Source organism: Xenopus laevis, chromosome 7S, assembly GCF_017654675.1.
Source record: "Xenopus laevis strain J_2021 chromosome 7S, Xenopus_laevis_v10.1, whole genome shotgun sequence".
In the NCBI taxonomy this organism is placed as follows: Eukaryota; Metazoa; Chordata; class Amphibia; order Anura; family Pipidae; genus Xenopus; species Xenopus laevis.
Window position 1 is genome coordinate 3,256,111 of NC_054384.1, and position 27,186 is coordinate 3,283,296.

General features: G+C 41.1%; 1 protein-coding gene across 1 annotated transcript in view; it reads left to right on the forward strand.

The window, feature by feature from the left end:
* The window catches only part of LOC108697320, a 65,097-nt gene that overhangs the window by 3,888 nt on the left and 34,023 nt on the right, over positions 1 to 27,186 (forward strand). The window contains exons 4-5 of the mRNA XM_041571188.1: positions 1,191 to 1,316; positions 24,380 to 24,434. Of these exons, the coding sequence (XP_041427122.1) occupies positions 1,191 to 1,316; positions 24,380 to 24,434 (181 nt within the window). The remainder of the gene's footprint in view (positions 1 to 1,190; positions 1,317 to 24,379; positions 24,435 to 27,186) is intronic.

The window sequence follows — 27,186 nt, forward strand, 5'->3', positions numbered from 1 at the left end:
CCAGACGAAGTGCTAAAAAGCAGCGAGATCTTCCTCACTCTTCTGTCACTTACATCATACTCTGTGAGCCGAAAATGCATTAAAGTTCCAAAAATGATGGCGACTTTTTCCTTTTTTTAAGTGGAATTGTCTGCAAAAGTCCTAACAAACTTTTTTAAAAATTTTTGGGTAACCGGTTTTCTCCAGACATTTCATAACATATGGAACATTTTCCAGTGGGTTCATGTGTAGGGCATTATATTAACTCTCTTGTCCCAGGACATGTGTAATAGAAACTGATAACCATTTGCCGCAACATTTATAATAAAGACGTCCATACGACTTTAAATTACCCACCCTATGCAAATTGACCGAAATGCAAGATCACTAGTGAATTTTCGCTAGGCACAACCGAACGCTAGCGCATCTTCGCTATGAAAAGCTCGCACTGTCGAAGTAACGCTAGCAAAAAGTCGCCGGCATTCGGTGCCCTGGGTGCAACTTTGCATATTAGTGAATAAGCGTAGTGATAGCGAATTTGCGCCTGGCGAAGTGGTGCAACGTGTGCGAAGACGTCCCTGGCGACAATTTGCCCTTTAGTGAATCTGCCCTTAAAGGGATACTGTCATGGGGAAAAAAAAATTTCAAAACACATCAGTTAAAAGTGCTGCTCCAGCAGAATTCTGCACTGAAATCCATTTCTCAAAAGAGCAAACAGATTTTTTTATATTCAATTTTGAAATCTGACATGGGGCTAGACATATTATCAATTTCCCAGCTGCCCCCAGTCATGTGACTTGCAGGCACAAGCAGGGCCGGAACTAGGGGTAGGCTGAGTAGGCACGTGCCTAGGGCGCAAAGGTGGAGGGGCGCCAGGCACATACTTACTCCTACCCCTAGTCCGGTCCCTTCTCTGCCGACCGCCCACTGTCCCGTGCATGCGGCAATTCGCGCATGCGCAGAAGCGCTCATCCAGCCGGCGCAGCAGCCAGGCAGGCTGCCTAGGGCGCCTGCCCGGCTTTGCCCAGCTCTGGGCACAAGTCACATGACCAGGGGCAGCTGGGAAATTAACAAGATGTATCTAATGTTGTCTTGACTTTCTTACCTGACATAGACACCATATACACAAAATCTGCTCCATATGGCAGAGCTGCTAGTGATGACACAATATTTGCCAAACAAATTTGGGATTTATGTCTCTTATTGAACAGACAGAAGACACAAAGAAGAATTTCCTCAGTACTATGACACAAATATCTACAGAACTGTCCTTGCTCAGTCAGCAGAGGGAAAGTCTGGAGAAGAAAGTCACAGAATCTGCGATCCCTTCACAAAAGGTCAGAGATTGGGGCGATACTTGTGCCTATAACAAATAAACTTTGTACTCGGAAATGTGAGGAATAGTCAGGTGGTCAGATATAGAGACACGGTGATGAGGCTGCAGTAAGTAAATATGAAGAATTTTCCTCCTGTGCAAGATTTACTAAACCTACACCCACTTAGTAAATGGTGATATTAGCAGTTACAATACCCAGTGGAGTGTTTATTCTCCTGGAGAATCATTGCTCCCTGCACTGTGGGTTCCACATGTTGAATCCATAACCTCACTGCTGCATTGGAAGGAAGTAGGTGCCAATCCAATGAGAACTAAGGATATGAGGGTGGGTATATATTTTTGAAATGAAGACTGCTTGTAAATTCTCAGTTCTTGGGTCTGTTGCCCTTATTGTAATCCCTCAGTCAGTACAAGATGTCTTTATGTTGGCCACACACAGAGTCAAGTTGCCATACGAGTCAATCTTTCCCTTAGTGCAGTGATCCCCAACCAGTAGCTCGTGAGTAACATGTTGCTCTCCAACCCCTTGGATGTTGCTCCCAGTGGCCTCAGAGCAGGAGGTTTTTTTGAATTCCAGGCTTGGAGGCAAGTTATGGTTTCATAAAAACCAGGTTCACTGCCAAACAGAGCCTCAATGTAGGTTGACAATCCACATAGGGGCTACTAAATGGCCAATCACAGCCCTTATTTGGCAGCCCCAGAACATTTTTCATGCTAGTGTTGCTCCCCAACTCCTTTTACTTCTGAATGTTGCTCACGGGTTCAAAAGGTTGGGGATCCCTGCCTTAGTGGGTCATCCAAGTAGAAGGCCAAATCAAGATGGTCCTTTTGGACAGGGAAAAGGAAATCATTTTTTAAAATCTGGATTATTCGGGTATAATGGAGTCTGTGAGTGACGGCCTTTCAGTAATTTCTGGATAACAGGTTTCCAGATACCTGATCTCATACCTGTACAGTCTGTACTTGTTTCATGAAGGAAGGCCAAATCAAGATGGTCAGACAATGGTTCAATCACCCACAGCCCAATGCAGAGCCATCAGCAACCAACCACCTCCTTGGTCCATGGCCAACAGGAACCTCCCCCATCAATATTTGCCTGAGCTGCAACTACTGAGATCGGGTGTCGCTAGAAACCCATTAAGACCCCTAAAGCTCTTTATTTTGGGGCCCCTGACGTTTAAGATTAAGGTAGCCACTTGATGGCGGCCCTGCTTCTAAGGTGGTTGCCAAAGGGAAGCTTCAGTATAGCCCATGGTGTCCTGTTGTTGCAGCTAATGTCATGACATATACAGGTATTGGACCCGTTATCCAGAATGCTCAGGACCTGGAGTTTTCAGGATAACGTATCTTTCCATAATTTGGATCTTCATACCTTAAGTCTACTAGAAAATCATATAAACATGAAATAAACCCAATAGGCTGGTTTTGCTTTCAATAAGGATGAATTATATCTTAGTTGGGATTAGGGTTGCACCGAATACACTATTTTGGATTCGGCCGAACCCCCGAATCCTTCACAAAAGATTTGAGCGAATACTGAACCGAATCCTAATTTGCATATGCAAATTAGGGGGGGAAGGGGAAAACATTTTATACTTCCTTGTTTTGTGACAATAAATCATGTGATTTTCCCTCCCGGCCCCTAATTTGCATATGCAAATTAGGATTCGGATTCAGTTTGGCCGGGCAGAAGGAATCGGACGAATCTGAATCCTGTTGAAAAAGGCAGAATCCTGGCTGAATCCCGAACTGAATCCTGGATTCGGTGCGGATCAAGTACAAACTACTGTTTTATTATTACACAGAAAAAGGAAATCATTTTTAAAAATTTGGATTATTTGGATAAAATAGAGTCTATGTGAGACAGTCTTTCCAAAATTCGGAGTTTTTTGGGTAACGGATCCCATACGCGAATGTATATACAGGTTTTGGACCTGTTATCCAGAATGCTTAGGACCTGGGGGTTTCCGGACAACGGATCTTTCCGTAATTTGGATCTTCATACCTTAAGTCTACTAGAAAATCATATAAACATTAAATAAACCCAATAGGCTGGTTTTGCTTCCAATAAGGATTCATTATAAGTACAAAGTAGTTTTATTACTACAGGGAAAAAGGAAATCATTTTTTAAATTATTTGGATATAATGGAGTCTGTGGGTGACGGCCTTTACGCAATTCGGAGCTTTCTGCATAATGGGTTTCCAGATCTCATACCCGTACTTGTTTCACATGACAACCATATACTTATTTTACAGATAAAATAATGCTCAAAGCTCACTCTTTATAACATGAGCAAGTCAGACAAGGGATTACTCTCCATTGGAAAGCTCCTCTAGTTGTGCAATATAAAAACAAACTCACTATAACAGTTTTATAGCCTGTCTCTCTCTCTGCCACATCCAGCTGCCAAGTGTAAATATTACTACAATCTCCTTTACGTGATATTCCAAATAAAAGCAGGTTTCCCCTAGTTATTAATGTCCAGCTGGTGACTCACTGCACTGCTAAATCTGAAGATGAAAGAATATAGAAATAATAGGCATCACTATTAATGATTTATTTATTAAGGATTTATTTGAAATAATAGGCATCACTATTAATGATTTATTTATTAAGGATTTATTTGAAATAATAGGCATCACTATTAATGATTTATTTATTAAGGATTTATTTGAAATAATAGGCATCACTATTAATGATTTATTTATTAAGGATTTATTTGAAATAATAGGCATCACTATTAATGATTTATTTATTAAGGATTTATTTATTTATAATACTTTTGTGTATTATATATATATATTGTTCAGTAAAATTAGTTTCATTGTGATTATTGGTGAATGATTGTCAATTTTTATGTATCAAGGAAGAGGTTAATTTTGTGGACAGATTTATTTTCGAATGAAAAAAAATTCAAATTCCGAGCTATTTTTTGTGTACTTCGACTAGGGAATAGTCCAAATTCAATTTGAATTTGGAAAAAAATTAGAAACTTCGAATTTCAAAATTTATCATGTACTGTCTCTTTAAAAATTCGACTTTCTGCCATTCGCCATCGAAAACCTGCCGAATTGCTGTTTTAGCCTATGGGGGACCTCCTAGAACATATTTGGAGTCAATTGGTGGACTATTCCTTCGATTCGTATGATTCAAATTCGGACGAATACGGACCTATTCGATTGAAAACTGATCGACCAATAAAAACATCAACTTAATCTGGGTTGGTCTTTCTCATTCTTAGGGGTAGATTTATAAACGGTCGAATGTCGAATTTGAAAAAACTTGAAATTTTAATTCAAAAAGACCAACCGAAATTAAATCATTACATTTTTGGCCGAATAGGTCTGTTTTCGTTCAAATTCGAATCGTACTAATCGAAGTAATAGCGGAAGTCGATGTCAAATTTTTAAAGAGACAGTACATGATAAATTTCAAAAATCGAATCGAATTTGAACTATTCCCTACTCAAAGTACACAAAAATTAGCTTTAAATTCTAATTTTTTTTAATTCGAATTTTCAATTCAACCTTTGATAAATCTGCCCCTAAATAAAGCCAATATGCTGGTTTTGCTTCCAATAAGGATTAATTATATCTTAGTTGGGATCAAGTACAAGCGACTGTTTTGCAGGTTTTAGGTGGCAAATATGCGAATTAGAACTGCTTCCAGGGTCGAGGTGTGATAAATCTCGCATTCGAATTGTCATTCGAGTTGGTGCTTTTAAATTCGAATTTATGAGTTTTGACACAAAAGAATTGGAAAATATGAGTTCAAATTCGAATTTACCATTCGAACCTTAAAGGGGTGGTTCACCTTCAAACAACTAGTTGTTTTCAGATAGATCACCAGAAATAATGACTTTTTCCAACGACTTTCTATTTTCTATGTGCGACCGTTTTTCTAATATTGAAGTGTCAAGTGTCATTTTTCACCTTCTGAAGCAGCTCTGGGAGGAGGGGTCGCCGACCCTGTAAACTGTTCTAAATTGATACATTTAGTTGATCCATTTCTTCTCTTTGTCCCTGCTGAGCAGAATCTCTGGGTTTCATTACAGGCAGCTGTTAGATTTTAATAAATTTAGTTACTAATACTCCAGAGATGAGAAATGAACTAAATGTTGTAAAATTGTGACTGTTTAGAAACAGGGGATGCACTGAACCCACTATTTTGGATTCGGCCGAACCCCCGAATCCTATACGAAAGATTCGGCCAAATCCTGAACCAAATCCTAATTTGCATATGCAAATTAGGGTTGGGAAGGAAAAACATTTTTAACTTCCTCGTTTTGTGACAAAAACGTGATTTCCCTATCGGCACCTAATTTGCATATGCAAATTAGGATTCGGTTCTGCCGGGCAGAAGGATTCCTGGATTCGGTGTATCCGAATTTAGAATCTGCACCTGAATTACTGAGCCGCCAGACTCAAACAGCAGAGACATGAACATTTAACTTTAAACTTAGATTTTGGAAAAATAGTAAAAAATAGGGAAGCTCCGAACCCACTATTTTGGATTCGGCTGAACCCCTAATCCTTCATGAAAGATTCTGTCAAATAATGAACCAAAATAATGAATGAAATTTTTTTTAATTCCTCGTTTTGTGACAAAAACGTGATTTCCCTCCCTGCCATAATTTGCATATGCAAAATTAGGATTCGGTTGAGCTGGGCAGAAGGATTCGGCTGAATCTGAAACCTGCTGAAAAAGGCCGACTCCTGGATTCGGTGCATCCCCAGTAAAAAATAAATAATGGAAAGTAAGTCTTTATTTCTGGAGAACAATCTAAAAAAAACAACTGAATTGAAAAAAGGTTTTTGGAAGGGGAACAACACCATTAATAAATGTGCCTCTAAGAGTTGAGCTGAATATTTATAGCAGATAATGACTCTATAATGTAGTTATTCCCTCACTCTGTTACATGATATACAGACTGGCTTCCACCATACAATGTCTCACCTCTATAGCCCTGATTCTAGGGATGCACCAAATCCAGGATTCGGTTCGTGATTTGGGCAGAAATCTGCTTTTTTCAGCAGGATTCGGATTCAGCCAAATCTTTCTGCCCAGCCGAACTGAATCCTAATTTGCATTTAGGGGCGGGGAGGGAAATCGTGTGAGTTTTTGTCACAAAACAAGGAAGTAAAAAATGTTTTCCCCTTCCCACCCCTAATTTACATATGCAAATTCGGATTGGGTTTGGTATTTTGCGAAGGATTCGGGGGTTCGCCAAATCCAAAATAGTGGATTCGGTGCATCCCTACCTGATTCCTCTCTAAAGACTCATTCCTGCTCATGGAACCAGGTTTTTGTTTTTCACCACTCGAGGGTTAAAGCGAAATTTAACCCCCCCCCCAATATTTCACCCGGCAGATGTTGAAAAAGGCTTTGTGGGTAATGTGAGGCTCGTATATTATAGGGATGAGTGTGGAGCAGCTGTGCATGTGATATTATCCCGCCCCTGTGAGAGCAAATTGCACCTTGTAGGGCAGGAACGCGCTGGAGCCCCCCCGGGAGTTGTCTGTGAGGAGTAAACTGACAGTTTGAGGGCAAGTTAAGACTTGTGTGATTTGGGGAGAGGGGAGATCTCAGCCATTGAAAACATTGCTATATGGGAACCGAAGAGCTCACAATAAAACCCCTGCGCCCTGGGAGAAACCTTTATAACACCGCGTGCAGCTGTTAAAGGCCTTTTAAAGTCTATCGAGGTGTTAAATTTGGTTATAATTATATACCATACAGTATATACAGATGCAAAGTCATTAACCTGTTTTGTGCTGGGACGTTTGCTGAACAAAGCTTTTGTGCTCAAAGCTCCAATACAGACAAATACAAACAATCATTAACACACCTCCCAACATTTTGGAAGTAAAAAGAGGGACAAAAAATTTTTTCGCATGTAGCGGGGCAAATTTTTTTAACCACACCCATTTTTGTGGCCAAACCCCCTAATTACCATGTAAGTTTTACAAAATTTGGCAGGTTATGAAAGTTTGAAAGTATTTCTCCTTATCTAAACTGTTTTTTTTTTGTCTCAAAATTGTTACAAAGTATCTTATTTGCACCTGTTACCTGTTCTGGCCTCTCTGCCAAAAGCCAATTAAGTTAGAAACTTTGTTTCTTTTTCTGGCTGTTCATTGTAGAGAAAAGAGGGACTTTCCAGTACAAATGAGGGACTGCGGGTTGAGCTGTCAAACGAGGGACTGTCCCTCCGAAAAAGGGACAGTTGGGAGGTATGCATTAATCAATGTATTTAGGACATTGAGACATTTTGTGCTTTAGGGCAAAGACACACGGAGGGTTAACATCTTACAAAACAAAAAATACCGGCCAGTGGTGGGGCGGATAATAAAGGGGCGGGCCGTGATGCGAAAGGGGCGGAGCTGACGGACAGCGCCGTAAAAGGGGGCGGAGCCACAGGGTAGCGCCGCAAAAGGGCCGGGGCCACATGGCAGAAGCCAAAGGAAATGTGAGTTTTTACTGGAGGGCAAGGGTTTTTGTAAAGGGTATTACTAATTACCCGCAGCTACATTGCCGGTAAATTTCTAATACCGGCCCCAGCCCTGGCAGGTGTTTTACCGGCTAGGCTAGGTAAAATACCGGCCGGGTGGCAACCCCAAACACATGGTGCTATTTTAGGAGATTAGTCGCCCAGCGACAAATCGATTCTTCTTCGGGCGCCTTCCCACTGGCTAGAATGCAAATCGCCGGCGGGGTGGCACTCGCATCATTTCAGCTTTCCGAAGCCGCCTGAAGTTTCCTCTTAAAGCAACTTTGGACGACTTCGGAAGATGAAGCATTCTGAGTGCCATCCAGCCAGCGATTTACATTGTAGCCGGCGGAAAGGCAGTTCAGGGAGATTAGTCGCCCGAAGAAGAAGCGATTTGTTGCTGGGTGACTAATCTCCAGAAATAGCACCGTCTGTCTCTGCCCTTAAGCTACTGAAAAATGCCTTACCCTTTAAACAAAACAGGGATTGTTTGTCCATATATTTAATAATAAACTCATCCCATATCTGGCCAGTCCTACACTGAATTTTCATCTGATTCATTAAGAATTCTATTGCTTCATTATACATTTTACACAGGGACTAAGTTTTACCTGCAACTTACTTGCTGCTTTCAAAGTAAAACTCCCAAACTTGGCTGCCCTTTTATTGGCCACCAGGATCACCTGACTATAGTTGGGAAGGGTGGAGCTACAACATGGAGCTGGTCACCAGGGCGGGACTGGGGGACCCAGCAGTTGGGTGTCAGATAGTCACTGACAGTTACATCCAATATATCTTATAGGGGGGCTCCTTTCCTAGCAGATGAATTAGAGCTCACTCAAATAACTGATTCCAGTACAAACAAAATCTAACAAAATAACTGCCTTTTGCACAAATCCTGCATGTAGAGAGACATGATGTCTGGTAAGTTTAATAGAGTGAACTCTAATACATCTTCTAGGCAAAAGGAGCCCCCCTATAAGATATATTGGATGTAACTGTCAGTGAATATCTGACACCCAACTGCTGCATGAAGAGAGAATGAAGAGAAACAGATGCTGAGAGAGGGATAGTGAAGATAAACTTGATTATTTCAGAATTGATGCAGAATATTTAATTGATTGTATTAAGCAAGTTTCTTATTTCAGCATGTTGAAACTTATATTAAATTTAAATTGTTGTGATAGTTCCCCTTTAATAAATAACCCCCTTAGTAGAACTTGTACTGAGGCAACATAGAAAGCCAACCTGAAGTGCTGTAAGTTCATTGTCAAACAATAAGTGATGGGAATTCCACAGCCACTGCTCCCAAATGTTTCCTCTGTATAATCCCTTTTCCTTTTTTAAAGTCTAAACACATCCCAGTAGGGTCTTCCGATGAGAATGCCCCTAGTGTGGGTATAAGGGTAAGACGGGGAGCACATCTGGGGTAGGAGGTTGATATGAATGATGAATAAAAGCTCTGCATAATATTGTAATATATTATATATGTAATTCCATCTGACATGTTTACTGGATCCTGGGGCACAAAACATGTCAGACCTGTGTTGTTTCTTTACAAGACCTGAATTTTACACCATGTTTAGTTTACATTCCTGATTTAGTCGGGCAGATTTGGCTGGAATACACATTTAATGGTAAAAGGGAATTGTTATAGATATAAACTTGAATGTTTAGAAGTGTTGCACATCACTCACTAGATCTAAATATTTAGTTATAGCCCTCAAACTAATATATTTTCCTGCAGCAAAACAATTTCACAGTCACACTCCCTTCCCAGAGACTATTATCCACTGTTACTATAGACACCATCTCTCCCTACTATACCTGCTATCCCACAGTCACACTCCCTTCCCAGAGACTATTATCCACTGTTACTATAGACACATCTCTCCCTACTATACCTGCTATCCCACAGTTACACTCCCTTCCCAGAGACTATTATCCACTGTTACTATAGACACCATCTCTCCCTACTATACCTGCTATCCCACAGTCACACTCCCTTCCCAGAGACTATTATCCCACTGTTACTATAGGCACCATCTCTCCCTACTATACCTGCTATCCCACAGTCACACTCCCTTCCCAGAGACTATTATCCACTGTTACTATAGACACCATCTCTCCCTACTATACCTGCTATCCCACAGTCATACTCCCTTCCCAGAGACTATTATCCACTGTTACTATAGGCACCATCTCTCCCTACTATACCTGCTATCCCACAGTCACACTCCCTTCCCAGAGACTATTATCCCACTGTTACTATAGGCACCATCTCTCCCTACTATACCTGCTATCCCACAGTCACACTCCCTTCCCAGAGACTATTATCCCACTGTTACTATAGGCACCATCTCTCCCTACTATACCTGCTATCCCACAGTCACACTCCCTTCCCAGAGACTATTATCCACTGTTACTATAGGCACCATCTCTCCCTACTATACCTGCTATCCCACAGTCACACTCCCTTCCCAGAGACTATTATCCACTGTTACTATAGACACATCTCTCCCTACTATACCTGCTATCCCACAGTCACACTCCCTTCCCAGAGACTATTATCCACTGTTACTATGGTATGTGTAATTAGTATGTTGTGTATTGCTGCACTTTTACTGCCTTTAACGACTGCCTTTGCCAGGCCTAGGAAACCCCATAAACCACATTGGTAACTACAGGTTATTAGTTTGAGACACAGAATACTACAGATGAGCTTCTAGAAAGCTCAGTTTGTTCTACAAATCCTTCTTTTCTTCTTTTTGTTGGTAAAGCGCAATGCACAGATGTTATTTATGGAGACGGTCCCTAAATATATTCTCACACAAATTGTGGTTTTGATTAGTAATTGAAAGCTGAGGGAAGCACAAAGTAACAAGCACGTATGGGATCAAGGTAAAAGACTTGTATAAAATACACCAGGGAGACTGGGGTAGGAGCAGGGGGGATATTAACCCTTCTGTATCTAAAGCGTTTTGAATTGAGTTTGCAGAATATCACTTGGCCCCGCTCTCCAGCAATTAAGAGGTTACTTATCCAGATTGAAAGCAGATGCCTGAAATTAAAAAACATAAATTACTTGGGCTGATACCCACATAAATTCCAGTGATGAAAATCCATCACTTACGACCTGGAGCGGGTTGGAAGGGGTTACATATTTGGGTATTTAACGTTATTAAACAAAGTGTCAACTGAAGCCCCCGCTTGAAGTTCTGGGGGTTGAAATGAAAGAGTGTTTGATCTGCACTGGATGTGATTGAACTACTTGTATATTTAGGCCAGAAGGCTGGGAAGGACCTGGGTGTGTCTGTCCCCTGCTGTTGGTGTTAGTGCTCAGGGCTCATATAGTAGTGAAGGTTTGGTTAGGGGGTCAGGTGGGACCCATGTAGTACTGCAATGCGCCAGCAGGGGGTATTGTGAGTCCTAATAATCAATATGATAGTTCTGCTATTTACCCTCCATATACAGTAGAACATTGTTTGGCCTGGATATTCCTAATGCATCTCAATGATGTACAACTACAAATTGCAGCTTTACTGCAGATCCTATTGGCCGGCCTGGGTCACCTGTCTATTCTATCTCTGTTATTATGCAAGTTCCATTGTTTCTTTCTGCAGAAAGTCAAGTCTTGTCTTCATGGTTTTTCATTCGACTCCGCTGGCTGAAAACCCCCAAAACTGCATTTATTTTACAATGATTTTGTCTATTGACCAAAACTGCTGTCGATGAGATTAGAGAGTCCCCTTTGCCGATGCAAATAAGAAGCTGAACAGATCAGAGACTTGTTGCTGCTGCCAGATAACAGATCTATACTAGTACAGGTCTGGGATCTCTTATCCAAAATGTGTGGGACCTGGGATTGTCCATATCTCCCAACATTTAGGAAATAAAAAGACAGACAAAACAGTTACAGTCTGTAGTGCGGCAATTCTTTGACCCACGCCCATTTTGTGGCCACACCCCCTAATTACCATGTTCGTTTTGCAAAATTTGTCAGGTTATAAAAGTTTGATTTTTTTTTTCAATTATTACAGTTTTGCTAATGAAGGTCAATTGCCCTTTAAGCTGTGAGTCTAACTTTTCCCAAGGGACCTGTTATCTTATATTGTTACAATTACTTATTTGCTTATCTCAAAATTGTTACCAAAGTATCTTATCTTCTGTTGTGGCTATTCTGGGCTCTCTGCCAAAAGCCAATTAAGTTAGAAACATTGTTTCATTTTCTGGCTGTTCAGTGCAGAGAAAAACCGGACTTTCCAGTACAAAAGAGAGACTGTCCCTCTAAAAACGGGACAGTTGGGAGGTATGGATTGTCTGCTCAATAACGGATCTTTACATTATTTGGATCTTCATACATTTGGGAGGATACATTTTTCTGAATTTTTAAAATAAAAAAGTTTGACCAAACTAGAATCCACGATTCAACCATATTTATTATTTAAAAAAAGCACAATTTAATCAGATTGGGGAAACTCGATAAAATCATTTGAAAAACCAAATCATAAGATTTTTCCTGGCTTTTTCCTGAAAAAGCAAGAATTTTTCAGATTTTTGCCCGAAATAGTTGGATTTTCGGGCTAATTCTAGCGCAGATCCAAATAGTATAGGGACCTCTCCCATTGACTTATATACAATCTAATTTCAAATAAAAACATGTTGAATGAAATGGATGTTAGAAAACAACGTGTATAAATCAATGTAGTTGTAAAATGCGAAACTGATTGGTGCTGCTTTGAAGTTGGATCCAGTCGCTATTGTGAGTTGGCTCCGGCCCAGCAGAACTCGCTGCCAAATACAGTTCCCTTAAAGTTCACGGTGAAATCACCAAACAGGACCCTGGAGATTGGGAAAGTGGGGGTTGAAACAAGGTAAAAGTCTACCCCCTAGAAAACACATTTTTTGGAGTTGCCCAACCCTCCAGATCTGCTGATTGTTACAGTTCACAAGGGATTTTATGTCTTTGCATCAGTTATTTAACAGTCTTTATCACTCAATCAAATAATCCCAATGTCATGTGATGATTTACTAAAGCATGAGATCTGTCATCCTGGGAACCCGTTATCCAAAAAAATAATATAATAAAATATATCAGTGCCATTCGTCATAGAGTCCTTTTAAAGTGGCGGTTCACCTTTAAGTTAACGTGTAGGTTACAGAATGGCTAATTCTAAGCAACTTTTCAATTGGCCTTCATTGTTTCTTTTTCATAGTTCTTGAATTATTTGCTTTCTTCTGACTCTTTCCAGCTTTCAAATGGGGGTCACTGACCCCATCTAAAAACAAATGCTCTGATTTTGGTGAAATCAAAGTGGTCATCCCCGGCAAGAATGTCAGAATTGAATTGATATGAGCGATGCCCTGTGTATTTACATTGATCAAGGTTTTCATGTGACAAGCAAGTGGTCTGCTCTGGAATTTTGTGTCTATGGGGAGCTTAACTCGTAACTCTACACAATGGTCGGGCGTCCAATCAGTGACAAATCTCATTTCCCTTTTTAAGGAATTTGATTCATTGGATTTAATTAATGTATGAGAAGTGGCTGAAAATTCATTTGTTCCTAGAATTCGCTGTTTTCTTGCCCAATCTCCTCTTCTTAAAGAGCCACTGTCATTGTTTAAAACAAATGTGCCTCTAAGTGCAGTGGCCAAGAATTTGACTCAAATTTGGTCCCAATACTGAATGTTTGGATGGATGTGAGTGCCCCGAGCCCCTGTCAGCCTTTGTGCCTATTTGTATTGACAAACAATCAGAATGTTTATTTACACAAGGCCTAGTAACAAATGCACCAACAATTCCCCCCAGTACAGTCCAATGCTTCTCAGACAGGCACCTGTGGGGTTGGGTTGAACAGGCTGTAAACACCATTGGCTCATTTGACCAGGGCACCAAACTGACACGTTTTCTAATTTGGGGGACAAATCAGTCTGATCCAGTCTTTCAGCCTTCAGGTCTCTGCACCTACAGCCAATATAGTCCTTCTTTTTATACTGAGAATATCAATCACATGTAACCTATTATGTATGTGTTGCACCAGGGCCCCTGTGATGCTGGAGGCTCATTGCAAATTCATCTTTCTCCCAAAACCCAAGCTAAAGGTTGCCATTAGGATACTGTAAGTTGGAACTAATGGGGTGTTCCTAAGTGATATATATTTTCTGCACTAGGTTGGAGCCCTATCCTGACCAATAACCATGTACACATAGGGTTGCCACCTTTTCTGGAAAAAAATACCGACCTTCTTATATTCTTGCCGTTTTTTCCTGTTAATAACATTGGCATCAAGCATCATTTTTACCGGCCAGGCTGGTAAAATACCGGCCAGATGGCAACCCTATGTACACAGGAAGTGACATCATTGCTTCCTGCTGTCCAGTCATGCTAAGGTCTTGTCCTCCAGGATAGAGTCCGAACTAGAATAGGGCAATAGGGACCCCTGTGGCCAGAAAATGTCATTTTCAGAGAAGCCCTTCCACTTGGCTTTACTTACCCAATTGGGTAATGTGCTACTATTTATAGAATGTCCTATAGATCAGGGGCCATGTGTGAGGGCTACTATTGATTGGGTGCCCTGTTAGGGTGTCCTATGGATCAGGGGCCATGAAGGAGCGCTACTATTTATTGGGTGCCCTATTAGGGTGTACTATGGATCAGGGGCCATGTGTGAGGGCTACTATTTATTGGGTATCCTATGGATCAGGAGCCATGTGTGAGGGCTACCATTTATTGGGTGCCCTATTAGGGTGTAGTATGGATCAAAGGTCATGAACAAGCACTACTATTTATTGGGTGCCCTATTAGGGTGTATTATGGATCAAGAGCCATGTGTGAGGGCTACTATTTATTGGGTGTCCTATTAGGGTGTACTATGGATCAAAGGTCATGAACGAGCACTACTATTTATTGGGTGCCCTATTAGGGTGTATTATGGATCAGGGGCCATGTGTGAGGGCTACTATTTATTGGGTATCCTATGGATCAGGAGGCATGTGTGAGGGCTACTATTTATTAGGTGCCCTATTAGGGTGTAATATGGATCAGGGGCAATGTTTGAGCGCTACTATTTTCTCTCTGAGATCTCTTAATTTTCACAACAGCAGTGAATTTATTTCGGATGCAGAAAACAAACAAAATGAAGAGACAATTTGTGAGTCAACAGCCCTTGCCTTTTTCCCACTTTATAAATATTGCTGTGAGATCCAAGCTGTTTCTTTTCCCTGCTAATAAATGAGCTCTTGGCAATTAGCATTTGGAGGAGAGCAAGGTAACCGTGTTCTCGGTAATGTAATTACCCCAAATCCTAACCAGAACAGCCGTTGATCATGTGGAAATGTGTCTGAGCTGCAAGAAAAATAGTCACTTGGTGAAAAATGTTTGGGCTGGTGAGTGGGATTGTACCTCTAGGCACTTGTGAGAGGGCCACCCACGGGCTTGTGCAAAGATGAAGGACAAAGCCAGGCTTGTGCTGATTGATAGTCACTTTCAGCCTTTGCACAAGGCAACCAGCTGACAGGCAGGAACTAGGAGGCTGAAGACAGACCAGGCAGTGCTGCTTTGCGTAGTCTCAAGTGGTCGCAACTGGCAAGATACAGAGTCACCAACTGGATTTTCTGATAGGGATTGGGAACATCTTTGGGTCCTTAAAACCAGGAACTGGAAATGAGCACTGCAGGTCAGTAGGCGATTTGTGGGTCAACGGGACTCATGAATCGCCTGCGCCCACCAGGTTTTACCGACCCAGTCCGACCCTGGCTTTAGTGTTAACTGCAGTTGGTTGGACAGATTGCAGACCCCTATGTAATATATCAAACTGCTCTCCTTGTGCTGACAGTTGCAGAAGCAGTTCTAAATCTTGTGTGCCACTGACATCTATTAATATTATTATACTTTATTAATATAGTTATAGCATGTCCTTGGGATTATACACTTCAGTCACAATGCAAGAGGAGTTTACAATCTAATGTTGGCCATACTATATTAGATCTGTTTGTTTGGAGAGGTTGTCAAATGAGGGGATCTTTCCCGGACGATATCGGTCTAATCTGATCATTCAGCCCGGGGGCCAAACGATCTGATTATAAAAGACGGGAATAGACTAGAAAATGCAGTCCTCAGAGGGACATGAGCAAAGAAGCTACCAAATTGGTCTAAAGGACCCAAATTGGGGGCAGCCATTCACAGCTGAAAACGGAAAAAATGCACAGCATACACAGCAGATTACATATACAATGGGATCCCTCAGAATTTATCTGTTATCTACTGTGTATCCTGTGCTTGAATGGCTGCCCCCATGGCTACACAGCAGCTTGTTTATATAAACTATATTAGTACTTATCTGTTATCTACTGTGTATCCTGTGCTTGAATGGCTGCCCCCATGGCTACACAGCAGCTTGTTTATATAATCTATAGTAGTACTTATCTGTTATCTACTGTGTATCCTGTGCTTGAATGGCTGCCCCCATGGCTACACAGCAGTTTGTTTATATAAACTATAGTAGTACTTATCTATTATCTACTGTGTATCCTGTGCTTGAATGGCTGCCCCATGGCTACACAGCAGCTTGTTTATATAAACTATAGTAGTACTTATCTGTTATCTACTGTGTATCCTGTGCTTGAATGGCTGCCCCCATGGCTACACAGCAGCTTGTTTATATAAACTATAGTAGTACTTATCTGTTATCTACTGTGTATCCTGTGCTTGAATGGCTGCCCCCATGGCTACACAGCAGCTTGTTTATATAAACTATAGTAGTACTTATCTGTTATCTACTGTGTATCCTGTGCTTGAATGGCTGCCCCCATGGCTACACAGCAGCTTGTTTATATAATCTATAGTAGTACTTATCTGTTATCTACTGTGTATCCTGTGCTTGAATGGCTGCCCCCATGGCTACACAGCAGTTTGTTTATATAAACTATAGTAGTACTTATCTATTATCTACTGTGTATCCTGTGCTTGAATGGCTGCCCCATGGCTACACAGCAGCTTGTTTATATAAACTATAGTAGTACTTATCTGTTATCTACTGTGTATTCTGTGCTTGAATGGCTGCCCCCATGGCTACACAGCAGCTTGTTTATATAAACTATAGTAGTACTTATCTGTTATCTACTGTGTATCCTGTGCTTGAATGGCTGCCCCCATGGCTACACAGCAGCTTGTTTATATAAACTATAGTAGTACTTATCTGTTATCTACTGTGTATCTGTGCTTGAATGGCTGCCCCCATGGCTACACAGCAGCTTGTTTATATAAACTATAGTAGTACTTATCTGTTATCTACTGTGTATCCTGTGCTTGAATGGCTGCCCCCATGGCTACACAGCAGCTTGTTTATATAAACTATAGTAGTACTTATCTGTTATCTACTGTGTATCCTGTGCTTGAATGGCTGCCCCCATGGCTACACAGCAGCTTGTTTATATAAACTATAGTAGTACTTATCTGTTATCTACTGTGTATCCTGTGCATGAATGGCTGCCCCCATGGCTGTACGGTACCGTAGCTAATACTGTTCTCTACTCACTCCCCAATAAAACTGTGTAGCAGCAGTGTTATTGTTCTGGTGTTTCAGGGGTAAGTAATGTACCTGCCCTCAGTCTGTGATATAAAATGACCTGATAAGCCCCGGCTACCTGTTTACTGGCCCGCGTAACCCAGAGGAGTTGTTGTGTTCAGACATTGTTGTGCTACACAGAGACTCACAATTCCTTCTGTTTCATCCCCCTCCTCTGAAATCCTCCACTGTGCTGACATTTATTTTAATTTCTGTGCAGCGAATTAGCGTCGCTAAATACTCAATCAACCTTTTGTGCCTGGGAAATGAGGTCGCCTCTTAAATCCTCCTATTAAATAATGTGGAGCGGGGACTGCGGCTCCAGCTTTGGGAGTGCAGAGCGACGGATCCCTGCAGAGCATTGTGTGTAAAGTGAGAGGAGCAGGGGGCAAAGCCGACTCTACGATTATTTTTAGAAATCGAGATATGACGGCTCTCCGAAGCCACTCAATTCCTTTAGTACTTTAGAATATTTTATTTGCTAATATGCTCATTCCAAACAACAGACACTACAGTCATGTACATACAGGAGATATCACTATTATACTATTAATACGTTCCTTCTAAAATACTCTATGGAATGATGAAGAAGGTCCCTGTTGTCTCCTGACTTTGTGACCTGCTTAAAGGGCAAGTAAAGGCAAAAAAATAAAATCTCCAATATACTTTTATTAAAAAATGTGTACCGTTTTTATAAGAAACCTGACTGTATGCCGTGAAATTCTCCCTTCATTTACTGCTGTGGATAGGAATTGTCAGACGGTCCCTAACTGCTCTGCAGGGAAACAATCATACTTATGTACAGCAGGGGGAGCCCCCGCCTGACTTCCCAGCCATGCAGAACTCAAGCAGCTTTGTTTATGACGATCCCTAAGCAGCCCAGACCACACTGAGCATGTGCGCAGTCTTAGTCTTGCAAAGATGTATAACAAAGTTACAAGATGGTGACCCCCTGTGGCCAACTTTGAAAGCATAAATTATTTGGTTGATTAGGCTTGTGGTGCAGTAAGTTCATGTTTATGTTAAGTATATAAAATACAGCATTTCTAGCCATATTCTATTTTAGACTTTACATGCCCTTTAATTATTTGTATTTGTCTCAATTTCTGCACTGAACTGACTTTTTAAATAGCCTCCATCTACTAGAGGGTGTGGCATTCTGGGTAGAAGTATGGGGAGAATCATGGCACATAAAAGCAAAATATATGTTTGTGTTCCTTTCCACACTGTGTCCCTATAGTTGGTATGTTGCACCTTAGACAACAGGTAGATAGCACATAATAACTCTTCCCATGATGCCTTTCCCTCATGTATATCTGGAGTATGTCAAGTGATTAGAAGATACTCAGTATTGCTTTCACAAGCCACAGAATAAAAAGAACAAGGAACACATTGAGTTTGTTTCAGCTTGACCTGTAAGTGTGCAGCAGATACGATGGCCCAGGAGTTAAAGTCAACCTTTGAGGTGAGTGGCCAGAAGCCACAGGAGGGATACTTTTTCCCACTGGGAAGGAAAACTTCATTAATAAAATTGAAGTTTTCAGTACTATGCTTTATAACCAACCAATGTAATTATTTTATTAGATCACCTTTGTCCTAAATAAACTAGTTGTAGTTCAAAAGCGATATTGGGTTTGATTATTCCACTTGCCCATTGGATGTCGGGGAATTGTGTTTAAGCAACATCTAAAGGGCAACATTGAGATAAAGTATTGCTGCCATTACAGTGTCCTATTGCCTTTATTGTATCCTGCTGTCTCCATCTTGTCCTGATGTCACTAATCCCACCCAAGCTCTTCATTTTGTCCTACTACTTTTTCTACTACTAATTCCTGAAAGCCTTCTTGTACTTCTGCTCAACTGGAGGGTCACTGGTGAAAATATTCCCCTCGTAAGTGGTAAATGCAAAAGTAACTTATATCAATGATATGTAGATTTGTGCTTTCCTTTCAAGTGGCCGCAGTAATTCTATCAGCCGATGGCAAGTGCCCTCTCCACCTTGCCTCAAACCCATCCCCCATACATGTGTTTGTGCTCTTATAGAGCTCATGTGAGCTGCATTCTGCTCCATGGCTGTACCAAACTCTTACCTTAATAATGACATTCACATAACCTTGCAAGCAGCCCTGAATACCCTCTCCTCCTGGGAAGATTGAGGTCTCTTTGCATTTAATTATCGCATCTGTCAGAAAAGAGCACCCATCTAGTGCAATCATAGTTGTTTCAAGATGTCTCAAGTGTTGGCCACCTGTAGCCATGCGCGGCCCAGTTTTCTGGTGAATGACCTAATTGGGTGAAGTGCCAAAGGCCTCATCTGGCTGTGAGTTTGGCCTCCTTGACCCTTCGACCCTTTACCATGTGTTTGTTTGGGTGTTATGAAAAAGAACCTATAACCTTTTGTCTCTGCTGGCATAGGGTGATGAACAACCTGTTTGTCGAAATACTTTTAAAAAAGGGAAAACAAAAATGACTTGTAAAAACAACTCAAACTTCCAGCATTTCGGGGGAAACAACAGATATATGGAATGGCCAATTGCTGGAGTAAGGTTGCTGTCCCTTTGTAGCATTTATACTAGTTTATTATTCTTACTTTAACAAGCATCACCAACTGGGGGCCAGTGGGCCTGTGCAGCCAGGGGTTTCTTTAGTGATGGTGAGGCCTGGGTCAGATTTTTTGAAGTTTCAATTTTTGTAAGGCCTTCGGCTTGTTGGTAGATGCTAGGAGTTGCACATCAGCAACAAAACAGCCACAGGTTGGTCAACTTTAGGGCTTTGTTAATGACACCATCTTGCCTCACCATGTCCATCTTTACTTTGAAGCTTCATCTGAACATCTGGTTACACAGTGTCCAGTACCAGAGGATCTCCCAGTAGGTCTCTGGCCTAGTAGGCCTCAAACAAGGGAAACTTTCACCATTTTTTCATAGGTCTATATGAAATTGATTAGCAGTATCTGTTTCTAGTTGTTTTGAGAGTGAGTACTTGATGCCAGGTTCTCTGGAGGGCCCTAGGAGTATATTGTATTGTAGGCCCACGGCAAAGGGAATGATGGACAACATTGCTATAAGATCTTTGAGGACAACCCCAGCCTGATCTTTTGCAGACCAACAAACATATTGTTTGGATTGAGTAATGTGATTTTTTTTTTTTTTCAAATAAATTAAATACATTAATGGAGTCCATCATTCCAGCGTTGGCCCAGAGACGCGGCAATTGTTCCTCCACTGCTCCTGCTTGTTTCTTCAAGGTAATTCAATTACCTGGGTTTACAGCTTGCTGCTGGTGGGACGCCCAAATTCTTTGGTAATTTAATGTGTCTATAAGAAGAATTTTGCAGTCCATTGGGGTGTTAATGTCTGTAGCATGTACAGTAACAAAATTACTCATCTTCCTGCTCATGTACTGTAATTGGTTTTCATTTACTCCAGACTGCATGAGGGTTTCACCAAATAGAGGAACATGCATTTTATTGAACAGATGGAACCTGTGATCCAGAAGAATCCTAATAATGGGAAGGCCATCTCCCATAGACCTTATTTTAATCACATAATTCGAATTTTAAACAATTATTTCCTTTTACTCTGAAATAATAAAGCTGTAGCTTGTACTTGATCCCAACTAAGATATAAGGAATCCCTATTAGGGCAAAACAATCCTATTGGGTTTATTTAATGTTGAAATTATATTTTAGTAGACAAAGTATGATGATTCAATTTACAGAAAGACCCCTTATCTGCAAAATCCAGGCTCCTGAGCATTCTGGATAGTAGATCCCATATCTTTAATATATAAATAAGCTACCTGATTACCTGACATAAAAAGATAATGTGAACGTCTAATTTACAGATAACAGCTATCCATAAGCGCCTTATGAATTTGGTAGGACAAATTGAATCCTAAATTAATTCAAAGTTGTTTTAATGAAACCTATTCAATTTGAAGATTTAAGCACTTCTAGGGCACGGGTTCAATGCCCGATAATAGGAATTCCTGTCCTGTGTTCCTGGGTTCCCTAAATACAGTAAATTCCTGTTCTACTGTTTTCTGGATTCCTGACTCCTGCTTTGACCTTGATTCTGATCCTTGCTGCCTGCCTGATTGAATACTTTGTATTGGTGTTGTGACTGGAGGCTTACAGGAGGCTCTGTTTGGTGCTACACGTAGTTTTTATGCAACTAAAGCTTGCATTCATGCAGTAATTTAAAAATAAGCCCTTGCGTTGGGTTGGTTGCTCAGAAGCCACTGGTTGGGGATCATAGGTCTATAATTAACTGCCTGCAACCCTCCCTACAGGATCTGAAATGATTAAATCAGAAGATCTGCTTTGTTTTCGAGACCTCCATAACCCGATTTGCCTACCCACATGCTTGGTCAACAGTTGGAACATGGTAGGAGCCTATGAAGACTTTTCAGGACAGAAATGAATTAATGGGCCCTATCTAACTAATGATCAACCCTGATAGATATCACACAAGCCATGTGCCCACCAGCTTCCTTCTAGATCTGAAAGCTCCAAACAGGCAGGAAATATTATCCCATATGTACTTTTTATAGGTAATATACAGCTGACCTACATGCATGGTGATCTTGGTTTAATTTAGAACTCCCTTGGGGAATATGAAGAACCTTTTTATTGGTCTTCTCTTAATGAATTAGATGGAAGTTTCTTCTAACAATACAAGTACTCCCATAAAGTAAGGGAGATATAACACCATAAAAATGAGACTCACCAATATAAAGACATCAAGGAAAATAAACAGAGAATATACTCATTATATTTGAGTCGATAGCCTAGATCTAGATGTTTCCAGGTTCTCTAAGGTACATGGTGGTGGACCTGCCTGTATAAAAGAGCAAATAACATCTAGTAATGTAAAGCTGAGAGGTGTCCAATATGCACTTCTCCATTTGGCTCACTCAGGGACCCGTCCTTGCGGCTAAATGAGCATTGCGGTAAGTTATGGATTCCCTTTAAAAAAAACTTTTGACCTGACTACAGTATTATGGTTTTGGGCATTTACAGGAAATTGCAGTAGAGCAACAGCTGGATAGTCCAGCCGTCATTGGCATAGGGGCCCGAGGCTGCCCATTTATTAGTCAATTACTGCTAATATGTCTGTAGCTGAGGGCCACATGTACAATGGGGAAATGGATATCCATCAAAGAACATTTGTCATCCCCAGCACGTGCAGGACTCAGTTGTCCTGTGTATGGGGGGTAGGGAACGAGCCTCTCACATTAGAACTGATCAGCTTTCCGAGCCGCTCATTATAGTTGCCCTTGGGACATGGCCCTCCTCTCAGGAGTTGAGTGAATGTTGTGAAGTCGCAGGTGTCTTCTCCTCCAGCCAGTCTTGTTTGCCTTGTGACTAATGGCTTCTATCTGATCTGTCCTCACCGCTGGACACAGTTTGACCATTGATTAGTTGTTTGGGTTGAAATGAGTGTTCAAAGGCTTATTTAGATGTTTAAAGATTTCCCATAGTCACACGAGATTGGGCTCGTTGACATGAAGCCCCGTCATTCTCCACAGCCCCAAATGCCCATCAAAATGATTAAGTTCATTGAGGTTCTGCTGAGTATATCCTTTGATATGTAATACTTTCCCAATACTAATGATCTGTGAGTAATTATCTGCATTGGTTAGAGGCAAAAAGAAGTAATGTGCAAATAATGAAAAGCATCCACTGTGTAAAGTGTTGATCTTTTTCTATAAAAAAGCTGAAAATATTGTTTTCTTATGAAAAAGGTATTTCCTGATTTTGATTCACCAAATCGAAAATTCAATTTAGGTTTTGCTGATTCCCAGCAGTTATTTTGAATCTCTCTGTACAGACTATGAGCAAACTTAGGGGACTGTTCCTGCTGAATTGTGCTTAGTACAGGGAATACCTATGCTGCCATAGTTTTATGGGATCTCTCTGTACAGACTATGAGCAAACTTAGGGGCTGTTCCTGCTGAATTGTGCTTAGTACAGGGAATACCTATTCTGCCATAGTTTTATGGGATCTCTCTGTACAGACTATGAGCAAACTTAGGGGACTGTTCCTGCTGAATTGTGCTTAGTACAGGGAATACCTATGCTGCCATAGTTTTATGGGATCTCTCTGTACAGACTATGAGCAAACTTAGGGGACTGTTCCTGCTGAATTGTGCTTAGTACAGGGAATACCTATGCTGCCATAATTTTATGGGATCTCTCTGTACAGACTATGAGCAAACTTAGGGACTGTTCCTGCTGAATTGTGCTTAGTACAGGGAATACCTATGCTGCCATAATTTTATGGGATCTCTCTGTACAGACTATGAGCAAACTTAGGGACTGTTCCTGCTGAATTGTGCTTAGTACAGGGAATACCTATGCTGCCATAATTTTATGGGATCTCTCTGTACAGACTATGAGCAAACTTAGGGACTGTTCCTGCTGAATTGTGCTTAGTACAGGGAATACCTATGCTGCCATAGTTTTATGGGATCTCTCTGTACAGACTATGAGCAAACTTAGGGGCTGTTCCTGCTGAATTGTGCTTAGTACAGGGAATACCTATGCTGCCATAGTTTTATGGGATCTCTCTGTACAGACTATGAGCAAACTTAGGGGCTGTTCCTGCTGAATTGTGCTTAGTACAGGGAATACCTATGCTGCCATAGTTTTATGGGATCTCTCTGTACAGACTATGAGCAAACTTAGGGGACTGTTCCTGCTGAATTGTGCTTAGTACAGGGAATACCTATGCTGCCATAGTTTTATGGGATCTCTCTGTACAGACTATGAGCAAACTTAGGGGCTGTTCCTGCTGAATTGTGCTTAGTACAGGGGAATACCTATGCTGCCATAGTTTTATGGGATCTCTCTGTACAGACTATGAGCAAACTCAGGGGACTGTTCCTGCTGAATTGTGCTTAGTAACATCATCAATAAAATGTTCCCTTCAATTTAGAAATTCTCTAAAGAATTATTTTTCTTCTCTGGATTTTCATTTCTGTTCCATTTTCTGAACTTTTTCAGCTTGCGGATAAATCCCAGAATGGAAGGTTGAAGACCCCCAACTTGAAAATCAAAGGTAATTTGCTGTCCCCGCAGGGGCCAGAGTGGTTTGGTTTGTAGCAATGTAAGAAAACTGGAGGTTCCCTGACAGCCAATCAAATGCTGGTCGTTCAACAACAGCAGTAGCGCTGCACTTCTCGTTTATGTATTATCTGGATCTCTAGTTTATACACAGGTATAATGGTATTTCGCAGATTTATATCCAGACAAATTGGGCACATCCTATGTATGAATGGCAGGTGTCACTATTCAGCAGGGGTCAAACCTTGTAGGTAATTGCCCTCAATGACTTTAATCTCCCTGAAAGAAGAAAATGACCTGGAGAAAGTCCTGGGAGAATATTCTCTCCCAAATTGTCAGACTTGTCAGATCTCAAAGCAAATGTTTCAGCTGTGAAATCGGAAACAAAAGGAACGGTCAGACGTGTGACGAGGAGCAGCTTTAATGAGACGGGTCAGGGAGCTGGAGACTCGGATACAAGTGATACACAGTCTGGAACGCGCCGAGATCTTTGTAAACTTCCCACCTTGAGCCTGAAGTAGCCCCCAGTGCTACCAGCAACAGCGCCACCTGCTGGTCATTTTCCCACCAGTCTGACCAGCAAGTAGTCAAGGAAGTTGTCAGGAGAAAGAAAGAGGCTGATGTTCTTCTGCTTAGGAATAAAATTAGAAACCTTTCTCACATCTTTCCTAAGCAGAAGAACATCAGCCTCTTTCTTTCTCCTGACAACTTCCTTGACTACTTGCTGGTCAGACTGGTGGGAAACTGACCAGCAGGTGGCGCTGTTGTAACACAATTCATTCATATTAACAGCACATGTATCTCTTAATATCTTGGAATTAAAATTTCCAAGTTCTTAATTCTCCAGTTCCTAATTCTCTAGTTCCTAATTCTCCAGTTCTAAATTCTCCAGTCCCTAATTCTCCAGTCCCTAATTCTCCAGTTCCTAATTCTCTAGTTCCTAATTCTCCAGTTCTCAATTCTCCAGTTCCTAATTCTCCAGTTCCTAATTCTCCAGTTCCTAATTCTCCAGTGCTTAATTCTCCAGTTCCTAATTCTCCAGTTCCTAATTCTCGCGTTCCTAATTCTCCAGTTTTTAATTCTCCAGTTCTTAATTCTCCAGTTCTTAATTCTCCAGTTTTTAATTCTCCAGTTCCGAATTCTCCAGTACCTAATTCTCCAGTTCCAAATTCTCCAGTTCTTAATTCTCCAGTTCCTTATTCTCCAGTTCCTCCAGTTCCTAATTCTCCAGTTCCTAATTCTCCAGTTCTTAATTCTCCACTTCCTAATTCTCCAGTTCCTCCAGTTCCTAATTCTCTAGTTCCTAATTCTCCAGTTCTTTATTCTCCACCTCCTAATTCTCCAGTTCCTCCAGTTCCTAATTCTCCAGTTCCTCCAGTTCCTAATTCTCCAGTTCCTAATTCTCCAGTTCCTAATTCTCCAGTTCCTAATTCTCTAGTTCCTAATTCTCCAGTTCTTTATTCTCCAGTTCCTAATTCTCCCGTTCCTAATTCACCAGATCATAATTCTCCAAATCCTAATTCTACACTTCCTAATTCTCCAGTTCTTTATTCTCCACCTCCTAATTCTCCAGTTCCTCCAGTTCCTAATTCTCCAGTTCCTCCAGTTCCTAATTCTCCAGTTCCTAATTCTCCAGTTCCCAATTCTCCAGTTCCTAATTCTCCAGTTCCTCCAGTTCCCAATTCTCCAGTTCCCAATTCTCCAGTTCCTAATTCTCCAGTTCCTAATTCTCCAGTTCCTAATTCTCTAGTTCCTAATTCTCCAGTTCCTCCAGTTCCTAATTCTCCAGTTCCTAATTCTCCAGTTCCTAATTCTCTAGTTCCTAATTCTCCAGTTCTTTATTCTCCAGTTCCTAATTCTCCCGTTCTTAATTCACCAGATCATAATTCTCCAAATCCTAATTCTCCACTTCCTAATTCTCCAGTTTCTCTCTTAAATTCCATATCCGGGTTTTGGTTCATTGAGTGCTTTTCCACATCTGGTCGGCCGGGGCTGGGGGGCCATTGCGGATTCACCTGCTGTATCCTCAGGCTCCTAGTGAACAAAAAAAAACAGGAAAAAAATAATTAGGGAATACTTAACCCCTTGGCTTCTCTGCTATGCTGGCTAGATCTATAGAGCTTTGAAAGGAAGCCTATTAATCCGGTGCCACCCTCTTCATCCTCATATTCACTCTCAGGGGAGAGTAAAGAAAACACACGTGACGCAAGGGTTTCGGGATAAAATGTCGGCTCTTTGTACCCATGGGGGTGGGTCATTGGGAAGAGAAATTATATCTTATCAGTGGCAAAAATCTATATGTGTATAAAAGACACAGCACGTGACTGTTGCGATGTAAGGACATTATTTAATGCAACAAGATTTAGATTGCAAGCTCTGCGTCGGAGGGATTTACTGGAGGTTATTTATAATTTCTGTATATCCTCAAAAATTATTTATGGTTGATGGTTGTGTATTTCCCTGCATTCCTGCTTTACAGGTGTGGGACCTGTTATCCAGAATGCTCTGGATCCCCGGGATAAGGAATCTTTCTGTGATTTGGATCTTCATACATTAGGGGGGGGTTAATTAACATTAAAACAGAGTTTTAGTGGAAAAAAATAGAATTTTTTCAGGATTTATTAAAGCCTGATGCTGCAAAAAGTCAGAATCCGAAAAATCCGGCATCTGAGACCTGCCGCAGTTGTATATAAGTCAATGGGAGAGGACAATGTACTATTTGGCAGTTTATGTTGTCTGTGCTGGAA